General features: G+C 46.9%; 1 protein-coding gene across 4 annotated transcripts in view; it reads left to right on the top strand.

Annotated features, from left to right (window-relative positions):
* atp11b (ATPase phospholipid transporting 11B) overlaps positions 1-13,122 on the top strand; it is a 42,977-nt gene that overhangs the window by 12,054 nt on the left and 17,801 nt on the right. For all 4 annotated transcript variants that reach the window (XM_030372304.1, XM_030372301.1, XM_030372303.1 and 1 more), the window contains exons 12-26: positions 556-753; positions 1,384-1,542; positions 3,126-3,313; positions 4,015-4,083; positions 4,341-4,414; positions 4,528-4,631; positions 5,757-5,938; positions 6,364-6,567; positions 8,673-8,826; positions 9,157-9,259; positions 9,602-9,747; positions 10,318-10,377; positions 10,668-10,795; positions 10,972-11,110; positions 12,708-12,773. In XM_030372304.1, the coding sequence (XP_030228164.1) occupies positions 556-753; positions 1,384-1,542; positions 3,126-3,313; positions 4,015-4,083; positions 4,341-4,414; positions 4,528-4,631; positions 5,757-5,938; positions 6,364-6,567; positions 8,673-8,826; positions 9,157-9,259; positions 9,602-9,747; positions 10,318-10,377; positions 10,668-10,795; positions 10,972-11,110; positions 12,708-12,773 (1,974 nt within the window). The remainder of the gene's footprint in view (positions 1-555; positions 754-1,383; positions 1,543-3,125; positions 3,314-4,014; positions 4,084-4,340; positions 4,415-4,527; positions 4,632-5,756; positions 5,939-6,363; positions 6,568-8,672; positions 8,827-9,156; positions 9,260-9,601; positions 9,748-10,317; positions 10,378-10,667; positions 10,796-10,971; positions 11,111-12,707; positions 12,774-13,122) is intronic.

Below are 13,122 nucleotides of genomic sequence, written 5' to 3'. Positions count from 1 at the left end.
TACTAGGCTGGTTCTTTCTTCTTCCCTTTGTTTCTCATTCTTTTCCTTTTAATCATATTTTTTTTTTTCTCCATTTTATTCCCTACTTTTTCCTGTTCTACTTCATTGTTTCATTGTTATTATTCCCTTGGTGTTTTGCTCAATGGCGATGAACCCTACACTACTAGAACGCTGCTCTCCCTATTGTTCCATCCCCCTGGGCTAGATGCAGAGCTGGAACCACGTTTGTTGTTAAGACTTGACCTGACTCTGCTGTAACCCTACATAAATCTCGTCTGAACCCATTTCCATCTGTAACTGTCCCTACCAGGCCAAAACCAAGTGAGGATTAGAAGATGAAGCCAGGTCATTTTATTATTTGAAATATCCTTTGAAATATGTATATGACAAAATGGATATTTAGTATGAATTCCTAGATTGACAAGCACAAATCATGAATAGACAAATCAAACAAATAAACAATAATTTAAAAAAAGTGCTCATAACATGAGCGTCATCATCTCCTTGTTGCTCCTGTCTGTGATCCCAGTAACGGAATGAGATCCCTTTCTCCAGATCCTCAAGTTCATCTCGGACTTCCTGGCCTTCCTGGTCCTCTACAACTACATCATCCCCATCTCGCTGTACGTCACCGTGGAGATGCAGAAGTTCTTGGGCTCCTTCTTCATCGGCTGGGACCTGGACCTGTACCACGAGGAGAGCGACCAGAAGGCCCAGGTCAACACCTCGGACCTCAACGAGGAGCTGGGACAGGTACGCACGTGCACGCACGCGCACACACATGCACGCGCACACATGTGCATACACACACACGCGTGCGCATACACACGCACAAACGCGCATACACACACACGAATGCACACGAACGTGCGCACGTGCACGAATGTACACACAGGCATACATGCACACACACGCGCATACACACAAACATGCACACACGCGTGCATGCATAAAAACATGCGCACACATCCACATCCACACAAACATGAGCACAAACGTGCATACACACAAACATGCGCACACGCGTGTATGCACATAGACACATGTGCAGGCACACACACTATCATTAGGGTGAAACTAAATGCACACATTTATTGTCACAATCATCATTGGCAATTTGAGATGGTATGGATTTATCATCAGTCTCACTCTGTGCAGACGGAACGATCGATGGTTCCAATCAATAGTGTGTTTCCTATGATTACCATGATGATCATTAATTATTCCATATTGCAGTTACACTATATGTGTGTGCAGTATCCATTAAATGGAAGCTGAGTTAACTGTGTGAATATCATCCTTGTGAAGTGATTGGTGTGCTCCTCTGGGTCGGTTAGTGTCTGTGTCTCATCTGTGCTGTTGGCTCTCCCACGCCTGACCCAGGTGGAGTACGTTTTCACCGACAAAACGGGAACGCTCACGGAGAACGAGATGTACTTCCGTGAGTGCTCCATCAACGGGATCAAATACCAGGAGCTGAACGGCCGGCTGGTGCCAGAGGGCGTGATGGAAGACACGCTGGACGGCTCCAACGCCACTCTGGTAACAGCCTCACTCGCTTTAAACACGTTTTATTCATGGGATTCTACCCATAAAGTACACTTCTGTTTCCTGTCGATTTATATTACACACCCTCCTGTCGTTTCCCAAAGCACGTCGTATCATTCCTCCTGGTTCCCTCTCTCAATCTCTCTCACTCATATTTACATACAATTATACCAAGATGCATTTACATTTATGACGCGTTGGTTCCCTTATGCCTAAGGGCACTTTGTGACATCCGGCTTCAGATAATCAAGTTAAACCATTTTGGTGCCACTCGGACTCCACAGAGTTGTCATGGTGATTCACGAAGGCCTCAGAGAGGGAAAGGTTGTGGGATCGATGGAGTTATGGATGCTGAATCTTCTTGGCAAGCTGTTTCATGATAGCCCGCTGGCATTGCTGGTGGCCAGCGAGCTAGTGACATAAGGGGCCCTCTCACTCTCTTGCCCCACATGTCGGTAAACTTCATGTCGGTAGATAGGGGCTGAACGATTTGGGGAAATAATCGAATTGCCATTATTTTGACCAGTATTGCGATTTAGTATGCGATTATTTTTTTAGCATGACCAACACAACATAGAAGCAGTCAACATATAAACTGCTCTTTCCTTTAGGCCAATGAGATGAATTGATGCATGAATTGATATTATAATATCTTTATTTAACTATTGAATTGTAAAAGAAAAGAAATACAAATCTTACTGATCTCCAGTCAGTAACTGTAAACACAATTTTTGCAATTTATTTTTTATCGCAGCCTTTACGATTTGCATATCGCTTTCTATTACATCGCAATGTCGGTTTGAAATCGATTAATCGTTCAGCCCTATCTTTCATAAACGAAGCCCTCTGAATTAGTTTTCAACAACCTAAATCATCATGGACTTGAACTTGTCCAACTGTAAATAGTATTTGACGAAGAACAACTTCTCTTTAGGTCACGTCGGCCAGCGAAATTTTGATTCAATATTAGAGCATGATCATTGGAATGTACAGGCAGCAAAGTTACCACGGATACATTCAGTGAGACAATGGGTGGTTCTTATTGGGAAACGTTGGCATTGTGGGTAGGGGATACACAGGTAAGTGTGAGTGACCATAGTGGAGAGTTTAGGATTGGCGGGAGAGGCCAATTTAATTGCAATACACTATGGGAGAAGTGTACTTGTCTGCAAGCAAGGCTGCAAGAAGGTTAAAGGAATCTACATAATAAAGAAGTCAGTCGATAGGCCTGGCCTTAGTATCAGCCATAGTGGCTCCAGTGGGAATGCAAACGTGAACTTTCTTAACCTCTCTTAGTTAGAGAGAGGAAGGGATGTATCTTAAGCTACAGGGAGAATGTATACAGTTCCTTTTAATGTGAATAGTAATTATATAAACAAGGTTAATGTAATTTGTATATGATTGTATCTTACAGTTATGATTGATATTTCCAAGACGGTATGTGAAGGTAATGTATCCGAGTGTACGAGACCATTTCAATTTAACATCTGCAGTCGATAGCTCTCCTCCCCTTAGTCCATGACGGTCTCAGCCGTCCTCCCTCACACGGCCCCGTGCTTTGCCCCCTGTGCCTGCAGACGGGGGACGAGCTGCTGTTCCTCAAGGCGGTCGCTCTGTGCCACACGGTGCAGATCAGCTACGACCAGCCCGACAGCATGGGGGGTGGCGGGGACCCCTTCTCCCACGCCAACGGCTTCTCCTCCGGCACCATGGAGTACTACGCCTCCTCGCCCGACGAGAAGGCCCTGGTGGAGGCCACCAAGAGGTACGGCCCCCCGGGGACCTTAAAGGTTGTATCGGCGGTCCTAGGCCGAAACATAGATGATCACATTCCTCTGATCTTTCCTCACGATCCGCTAAAAAACGCGTCTCTGTAGGCAGCCTACGCTCCGAGATCGTACACGGATACAAATGGTACTACCAATCACTCAAAACCAAAATAAATAGTATTCCAACCAATCACCGACAAGGGGTGGGTGTTGGTGGGGTTTTCACCTCTTCAAATGGATTTATTTCCTTTTGAAAGACACAACACATGGAAGCAATGGAAAACGCCATCTCTCGTTCGGTTGTCTACTCTAGAACAGAAAATCTGGTTGCAAGGACAACGTGACGTTTCCACTTTAGTACTCTATTGCTACTGGGTCTGTTGTGTTTTTTGTGGAGACGGAGTGTTCTGTGTGGTGGATGGCGACTGCTACAGAACCTCCCTATTCCCCCATTTGGTACAAACGGCAACAACTACTAATACTACCACGGAGAAGCCTTTGGGGTCTGAAGTGCCGGCTTCTGTTTAAAAGGATATTTATTGACTTTACATGACGCAGCATGCTAATTGCCGAGCCTCTCATGGGGCTAACTGCCGCCTTAAACGGATGCTTCCATTGATAAATAGTGACGACCAGTGGCTCTGACACCCTCCACACAGGCAGCTCATTGCTCGCTGCTTACTGCTGTGTTCCCCAGGATGGGCGTGGCCTTCAGTGGTAGCAACGGGGAAATCATGGAAATCAAGACCTGCGGCAAGTCTGAAAAGTAGGTTATGCAGCACGCCGTTCAGTCTTCACCATTGTGGTATGTCTTCCAGATGTTAAATAAGGACTGAAATTCACATATTTACGTAGACAATATTATTTTCAACCACAAAAGTTTTGGTAACCACCTCTTCTTTTCCTTACAAACATTGCAAGTTAAGGTGTAAGATGGTACATATTTGATCAGTACTTAGTAATATTTACCAGCCCTCCCTAGTAAAGATGTAAATGCTGTTTCTGTCTATCTTTCTCTCTCAGGTATAAACTGCTTCATGTCTTGGAGTTTGATGCAAACCGTAGGAGGATGAGTGTTATACTGGAGTCGCCCTCAGGTATAGATCTATACGTATATGTTTAACGGTTCATTTCAACATTCTCTATACAAAGTGGTGAAGAGCAGTGAAATGTGAGCCCGGACTATCTGCTTCTCTTGTTGACTCGCCAGGAGGTAAAGTGCTGTTTACCAAGGGGGCAGAGTCCGCCATCTTGCCTTTCGCCACCAGCGGAGATATAGAGAAGACCAGACTGCATGTGGATGAGTTTGCTCTGGTGAGAAATGCCTTTTTTTCTTGTTTTTTATTGAAAGCCATTAGCACTTAACATGTCTGGCTGGAAATGGGTTACATGAGCATCTTAATTGAATAATCAAAGTATTTTATTTTAATTAGTCTTAAGTTGTTTTGTTATGAGAACTGAATGCATGTGAAAGGCAATGCAAAATGTGTGTGGATAAGTGGATAAATAGGGATAAGTAGTAGACCTGAAAATATCTCAAGGGGCAAACTATTGTTTGTTCAGAATTGTGTTCAAGTCCATGAGGAAGGGAACAGTTGGAGTACCCTTCTTTGTTTTATTGTACAATTTATTGTACATTACAACGTTTTGGAAGCCAAAAGTATGGGGAGCCAACAAACTGTGCCTTGAAGCCTAGTGCAGGTAAATGGCATCCAAACAAAACCACAACAAAAGAATTATGAAGGCCAGTTTCTCTCCTGAGCCAGTTGTAAAGGATAATGTGGCCGTTCCATTACTTTAAGATGCTCCTGAGACCTTGACCATCATTTTGGGTAAATGGCATGTTTACAACCCTATTATCACTAGTTCGGCCTCCCCTGGTTCAAGATAGACTATAACTGTTCCTCCACAGCGGTATTACACACACACACACACACACACACACACACACACACACACACACACACACACACACACACACACACACACACGCGCACACGCGCACACACGCACACACGCACACACAAACACACACACACACACACACACACACAGAGCGCTCTGTGCCATGTCGTTGGTTCTTGGTAGCGTCTCAGTCTCCTTGTCTTAGTTTGATTTGTGTCTTGCCTGCTGACCGGGTCCTGTGATTAACGGCCACACTGAACTCATTGTTTGGCCTCATCTCTTCGTTCTCTCGTTTAGGCCTACTATTTTTCCCCCTTTTTTTTTAATGCCAAATCCTTCTTCCTTACTGTCTTCTTTTGGTCCTCATACAACACACTTTCCTTATTTTATCTCTTTTCTTGAGGCTCTCCATGATTTTACAATAACGCTCTCGCTCTCACTCTCTCTCCCCTCTCTCTCTCCCCCTCCCCCTCCCCCTCCCCCCCCCCCCTCTCCCCCTCCCTCTCTCTCCCTCTCTCCCTCTCCCCGTCTCAGAAGGGACTGCGGACCCTGGTGGTGGCGTGCCGGTTCTTCAGCCCGGAGTCGTACGCGGAGGTGGAGCGGCGTCTGGGCGCGGCGCGCACCGCCCTGCAGCACCGGGACGAGCGGCTGCAGGAGGCCTTCGCCTTCATCGAGCGGGACCTGCAGCTGCTGGGGGCCACGGGGGTGGAGGACAGGTACGGGGCCAGCACAGCAGGGGGGCCTCACCGCCAGGGCCGCTGGGGCAGCAGGGGGGCCTCACAGCCAGGGGATGAAGCCCTCAGATGCGGTTCAAACTGTGGCCGCTCCAGACGATGTTGGGATCAAACCTTTACGGACTCCCTCTTTTACAGTTTCTTCCTTTTTTCAGTCGACTTCTCAACATTTGTAAAAAATTCAGACGTTTCACCGATACATCACATAAACTCAGGGAGCGATTGCTTTGATCTTTTATGCACCTGACTTTAATAGACTTCGGGACTCACTAAAACCGGAGCCATCGGTCTCATTTGAGAAGGTCGAGGGGATGATTGAAGTCGCATTAAATCATGAATGCTCTGGTTTTCAATAGCTTCCCTAATCGTCCCCTTGTATTATTCATAACACGATACCCCTCCCCCAGGCTCCAGGACAAGGTGCAGGAGACCATCGAGGCCCTGCGCCTGGCCGGCATCAAGGTGTGGGTGCTGACGGGGGACAAGCACGAGACGGCGGTGAGCGTCAGCCTGTCCTGCGGCCACTTCCACCGCACCATGAACATCCTGGAGCTGCTGCAGCAGCGCACGGACAACGAGTGTGCCGAACAGCTCCGCCTACTGGCCAGGAGGTAAGACGGGAGAACGACGCAACGGAATGCTAAACAGGGGTTTGGTAGTCTGAACAAACAAAATGTGTCATAAATATGGTTCTTCCGATCATTAATTCAAATGATCCTCCTCACAAATCTGCCTTAATTTGCTCACTGATAAATATTCTGCCCTGCTTTGAGCAGCGAATCATTTGTGAAACCAAAAGTAATGGGTCCTTCATTAAATGAGTCCTTCTTCTAATGTGTAGAGAGGAGTAGGAATGGTTCTCAGAAGGTCTGAGCAGAGTTCTTTTTGGAAAAAGGTTGCCGAGTCAGGATCACTTATAACTCACTTTATTTGGTATAGGTTTGCTATTATATCTATGAAGGAGAGGAATTGTACATACACGCGTCGAGATACGCTTAGTAGGACAACTGATGGATTCGTTACCTGGAGCGTTCTGCCCCCTGGGCTATGGGTTGTGACTTTAATAATGGGCAGGTGTGGACTCAGTTATGTGCTCTGATTGGCTAAGCAAGGTGCTGAACTCCCGCCTCCTGGATACCCGTATGTGTACACGGTGCTGTTCCCTTGTGGCTATGTGTGGGAACTACACTTGTTTTTGTGGCCTTGAGCGGCCTTGAGTTTCTCGTACACCCTGGGCCGCTTTTGTCTCTAGAATTGATGCATGAATGAATGGCTCCTTGTATGAGCCGGACGTTCTCGAACACCCTGTACCGCTTTTATCTCTAGAATTGATACATGAGAAAGAAGCCTCTAGTCGCCGAGGACATATGTGGCCTGTTGGTATGAATGTGTGAAGTTATGTCACACACACAGGAGCTGTGTTCGAAATGGTTCCCTATTCACTCACTCACTATTCCCTATATAGTGTTCATGATATAGTGCACAAACCAGAATTCGGACGCTACACTGAACATTTCTAAACGTCATTTGCGTCAGTAAATGCGCCGGGTATTTGTGTGACGCAGACAGACGCGCCCACATCATGTACACAAACTGGGCACTCGAGAGGAAAGCTGGAGGTTGTATTGATGTTGAATGTTACATTTCCTTGATCAAGGTTTTTTTTATTAATTTTGAACGTTACATTTTCTGTGTTAAATCCCAAATAAATTGATGACCTTTTATTTCATTCCATCATTAAATGTATTTGTTTTCGTGGTTATTCAGCTTCTTCTTCTCCTCCGGAAAAACACGACCGCATTGCATTGTGGTATACGGGAGTAACATGTAGGGAACATCGTATGTACGGTACACTCAAATTTGGGGTATTTTAAGTGCACTGAAGTGCATGAAATTAACCACTGAGAATTCGAACACCACTACAAAATGGCGAGCACCCTCTACAGTGCACTATATCCGTGATGGGGAACGATGTCGAACACAGCTACGGTCTCTGTGGTTACGTGGTTGGGCTCTGCTCGTCGGAGTCTCCGAGGCCCCCGAGGGATCGGTTGTTCTCTGGGGTAACCGTGGTGATTCATTACCAAGGTGGAGGCAGGAGACCCGTTGCTATGGCGACGGCATCGATTTGTCCTAAAGAAGATGCCGAGACTAATGAGCCCTGAGTAGAAGTGCACATGACGGCACACTTCTACACTGGGCTCGTTAGTCTCGGAATCTTCTTAGTCTAGAAGGGGGGGGGTTCTTTCCGTCTTGTTTTCCTTTGCTTTCTACAGTTTTCTCGCATCCCTGTTTCCCTCCGTCTCTTCTGGTACCATATATCTGACCTCCTGCTGACCCTTTCCCCTCCCTGTCCGTTTGGACTCCCATGTATCACTCTTTACATTTGAGTTCTCCCTCATGCCACCACGTTCGCCCTCCCACCCCCTTCCCCTTCCCACTACATTTGCATTTGGTGGATTTTGCTGACGCTTTTATCCAAAGCGACTTGCAACCATTCATTCATATACCGACGGCGGAGTCGACCACGCAGGGCGACAGCCAGCTCATGAGTAGCAGTTAGGGTGAGGTGCCTTCTCAGGGACTCCTCGAGCTAGGAGGAGCCGGGATCAAACCAGGAACCTTCCTGTTACCAGCCAACCGGCTCTCCCTCCTGAGCCACAGGGCGCCCCCTAATGTCCTGTTTGATGGATCCCTTCCTTCCCTCCCTCCTCAGGATCAACGACGACCACGTCATCCAGCACGGCCTGGTGGTGGACGGGGCCAGCCTGTCGCTGGCGCTACGGCAGCACGAGAAGCTCTTCATGGACGTGTGCAAGAACTGCTCGGCCGTCCTCTGCTGCCGCATGGCCCCCCTGCAGAAGGCCAAGGTGAGGGGGCCCCACTGACCCCCCCCCCCCCCTCCCCCACGTCCCGTCGGAACCCAAGGGAACGCTCAAACCCAAGCATGATTCAAGTCCTCTGGATTGGAACAGCATGACTTCATACGGATGCACTGGATCTGTTTCCGGTTGCGTCTAAAAGGGCACTCGATCACAAAGTGGATTGGGAGATGTCACAATTGCACTGACTTAATCCATCTCTGTCGTTATTTATCCAGTGCTTTGCTTGTTCTCTTTAGAGGTGACTTTTGGCTTTGCTCCATGTTTGAGGCGATGGTCAGAAGGTAATTTTTAGCTCTCGTTCCATGCGGCGTTCAGGTGGTGCATCTGTTCAAGACGTCCCCGGAGAGGCCCATCACCTTGGCCATCGGAGACGGGGCCAACGATGTCAGCATGATCCAGGAGGCCCACGTGGGAATAGGTATGCATGCATAAGAGCCAACGCACACACGCATTCAGAATGAGACGCCGCTGGGTGTTACCTCGGTGTAACGTTGGGTCGGCTTAGCTCAGGAGGTACAGCAGTTGTCTTGTAACCGAAAGGTTGCTAGTTCGATCCCCAGCTCCTCCTAGCTGAGTGTTGATGTGTCCCTGAGCAAGACACTTAACCCTAACTGCTCCTGACGAGCTGGCTGTCGCCTTGCACACACATGCCTTGCATGTGTGTATTAACTGATGTAAGTCGCTTCGGATAAAAGCGTCTGCTAAATGCCCTAATTGTAATTGTAATTGTAACGTGTGGATGTGCGTGTTCCTCCCTCAGGCATCATGGGGAAGGAGGGGAGGCAGGCCGTGAGAAACAGCGACTATGCAATCGCCCGGTTTAAGTTCCTGTCCAAGCTGCTGTTGGTCCACGGACACTTCTACTACATACGAATAGCTCATCTTGTACAGTACTTTTTTTACAAGGTAATTCTGAGCAGGCACACTAGTTCAGGTAGCTTACCCTTAGTCTCTTGAGTTAGTTTAGGTCTAGTTTAAGTTGTGTAGCCGTTCACAATCCCACCACTCCTGGCTCCAACGCTGCGTCCACACACACGAGACCAAACGGGCAGACATTTCTCTGCAAAAAGACATTTGTTAAGTCATCTTATCACAAATTCACTGGCTTCCACGGCACATCAGCCGTCATCAATGAGAGGAAACGCTGACTTCAGTGGCCCCCGTATATCACTCCGTAGAGCCGCGTGCTGCGTGGGACCCGTTTGATATTGTTATTCTGCGCACGTCGGTCACTTCAGACTGAGAGCAGCTCACACTGGATCTGATACTGGCTGCATTTTATAAATAATGTATCCAGCCAAGGTAAAAGCAACAGCTCAGCTCAATATGTGAGCAATAACTAGGAGTTGAGCACTAAAGCTTGCAGTGTGACCGGAGCCAAAGTAACGTGTGTTACAAATGTGTTCGTCCCCCACAGCCTGAATGATGTGTAATCTGTTTTTGTCATTCTGTCTCTCTCACTGTCTCTTTTTCTAGAATGTGTGTTTTATCACACCACAGTTTTTATACCAGTTCTTCTGTCTGTTTTCACAACAAGTAAGTCTCTATCTCCGTCTGTCTGTCTGTCTGTCTTTGCATCCCTTGGTTTTCATGCCTCTTCACAAATCGTTCACATCAATGTCTGCTCGATGCTGCGAGAATCACGGCTTGAGTCCGCTGCAGTCACTGATCTTTTGAGGTTCTTTAACAATGATAGTTTAAAGGAAAAGTCGGGCTGTGCAAATGAATCCTTCCCCCTGTGTTAGAACCAACATAATCCCTACCTAACCGATCTGCTCCGTAGCGGGTTCTCACACAGAAGGGTGCTGACCGACTTCTGTTTGCAGACCCTGTATGACGGTGCATACCTGACCCTATACAACATCTTCTTCACCTCCCTGCCCATCCTGGTGTACAGCCTGTTTGAGCAGCTGGTCCACCCTCACGTCCTCCAGACGAAACCGGCCCTCTACAGGTCAGGGGGAACCAAGACGAGAACCAACTCGCACTTTTGCAGTTGCATGTTATTTTATACACTCTTATTTCTGTTCTACTTTAGTTAGTTGTTCGGTCTGAATGGCAGCATGAGTGACCTGAAGATAAAGGTGGTTTTCAGTGGTTTTGAATTCTGTTTATCTCATCTCCTCACAGGGACATAAGCAGGAACTCTCTTCTCTCCTTCCGGACCTTTCTCTACTGGACTCTGCTGGGATTCTGTCATGCCTTCATCTTCTTCTTCGGGTCCTACGCTCTGATAGGAGAGGATACCAGCCTGAATGGCAACGGACAGGTGTGTGTGTGTGTGTGTGTGTGTGTGTGTGTGTGTGTGTGTGTGTGTGTGTGTGTGTGTGTGTGTGTGTGTGTGTGTGTGTGTGGGATCGGGTGTCTGTCTTTTAGGGGTGTAACCAAAAAAAAAATCTGGATATTGGTTTGTACGGTAGGTATTCATATCTGAGTTAAACCGGAAGCCACTGCCGTCCACGCAGCGATGCAATGTGATGTTGTAGCTTCACTCTTTGCGTTATCAAAAATAGCACTGAAAGATAAAAACGATAAGTTTGTAAAATCGTGATTCTGCAGCAGTTGGCTCAGCCAGCTCCGATTCAGGCAGGGAAAGGGAACCACAGTATGAATGTACTTTCTTCTTTTATTTATGGTATACTTTACAATTAAATTCCTTTTCGATTAAGAAAGGAAACTTAGCAACTATCTGAAGCCTGAAGTGATGTAATGGGACAGCCCTGGTGTGTATTCACTGTTGTATTTGTCTGTGTTTGTGGTTGGTTGTTGTCCTTAGGTGTGTGCGTGGGTGTAGAGGTGTGTGTCTCTAGATGGTAAAGAATATACATTTTCCGGAATGAAATGTATGTAAAAGCTGTGATGACATTTTGGGAACGGTTCATCACTGTCAATATGAGTCTCAGAATGCTGAGGGCACAATGCAAGTCAACACCACGTCTGTACAAGTGTTTGAGTTGTGTTTGTGCGTATCTCTGTCTGTGTGATTTCTTTGGATTGGCTATGAATGTGCTGGACAAATCTCTGCCAGTTATTGAATTGGGCTTTAAGCCTTTCTTGTCCTCCTGCCTCTCTCCTCATTGATTGTCCCCCCCTCCTATGCATCTCTCTATCAGCCTCTCCCTGTTCTGTCTCCCTCCTTCTCTCTCCTTCTGATGCCCTGGTCCTTCTCTGTGTGCCTGACCAGCAGCCTGTCTCACAAGCAGCCAATCGGCCTTTAGAACTGTCTTTAACCTGTTTCTGTGCCCGTCTCCATGTCAGTCAATGTGTCCCCCTCTTCTCTCCCACTCTCTCGTCTACCTCCCCTGTGTCTCTGTTTCTATATCCCTCCCTTGGTTTTGTGGTTTCTGGATTTCCCAAACTAAAACAACGACTCCCTGTGGTTGCTTTCTCTGGCTGGTTTTCTTTCCGTCTGTCTTTATTTCCTTTTCCTTCTGTTCTTTTCACGCTGTGCATGTCTTCAGGTCTTGCGGGCTAACAAGCAGCTGGTAAGCAGAGCGGTTCAGTGCATGTGTCCCCCGGTTCGAGAGTAGTCTACATTTCGTCCATTTAACTTTTTCAGTCATGATTATCTCCTCATCTTTTAGCCGTTGCTAAATATTCTGCATGTTTTTTCAACCATCCTTTGATGTTCAGCAACAGTTTGATAGTCCTTCCATAGTTTAAGCATTATCCTCATCCGTCCATTAAAGTATTCCAAAAATCTCCTGCACACCGAGGGTAACTAAAACACATAAATGTATATGAATGAACTTAAACATATTCATATATATATGTAAGATTTGGGTTTACTGCATTGTGCTGAGTTAACGTCGTGTTATCATGCTATTTTGGTGTTGTATTCCTGACGGTTGTGTTTCTGTTCTCAGATGTTTGGGAACTGGACCTTTGGAACCCTGGTGTACACGGTCATGGTCATCACTGTGACACTGCAGGTACAGGGTCTTCACATAACACAACAAACCGCTTGACCAGACCCTCATGTTGTCCCCAACCAATCCTAAATGAATTGCAGTCTGTTTTCTCAGTCTTCCCTCAATTATCTGGACAGGCCAACAATCACTTTGCTAATGATGTCTGGCTAAAATATAATTAGGCTAACCTCATCATCACGAGCAATGAAGGGAACAGTTGATATAGAAGTCTGCAGGGCTGGGACGGAATTTCAAGTGTGTGTGTGTGTGTGTGTGTGTGTGTGTGTGTGTGTGTGTGTGTGTGTGTGTGTGTGTGTGTGTGTGTGTGTGTGTGTGTGTGTGTGTGTGTGTGTGTGTGTGTGTGTGTGTG

The sequence above is a fragment of the Gadus morhua genome, chromosome 12 (genome assembly GCF_902167405.1).
Source record: "Gadus morhua chromosome 12, gadMor3.0, whole genome shotgun sequence".
Lineage (NCBI taxonomy): Eukaryota > Metazoa > Chordata > Actinopteri > Gadiformes > Gadidae > Gadus > Gadus morhua.
Note: the sequence above shows the minus strand (reverse complement) of the source record. Positions and strands in the feature narration are given on the sequence as shown.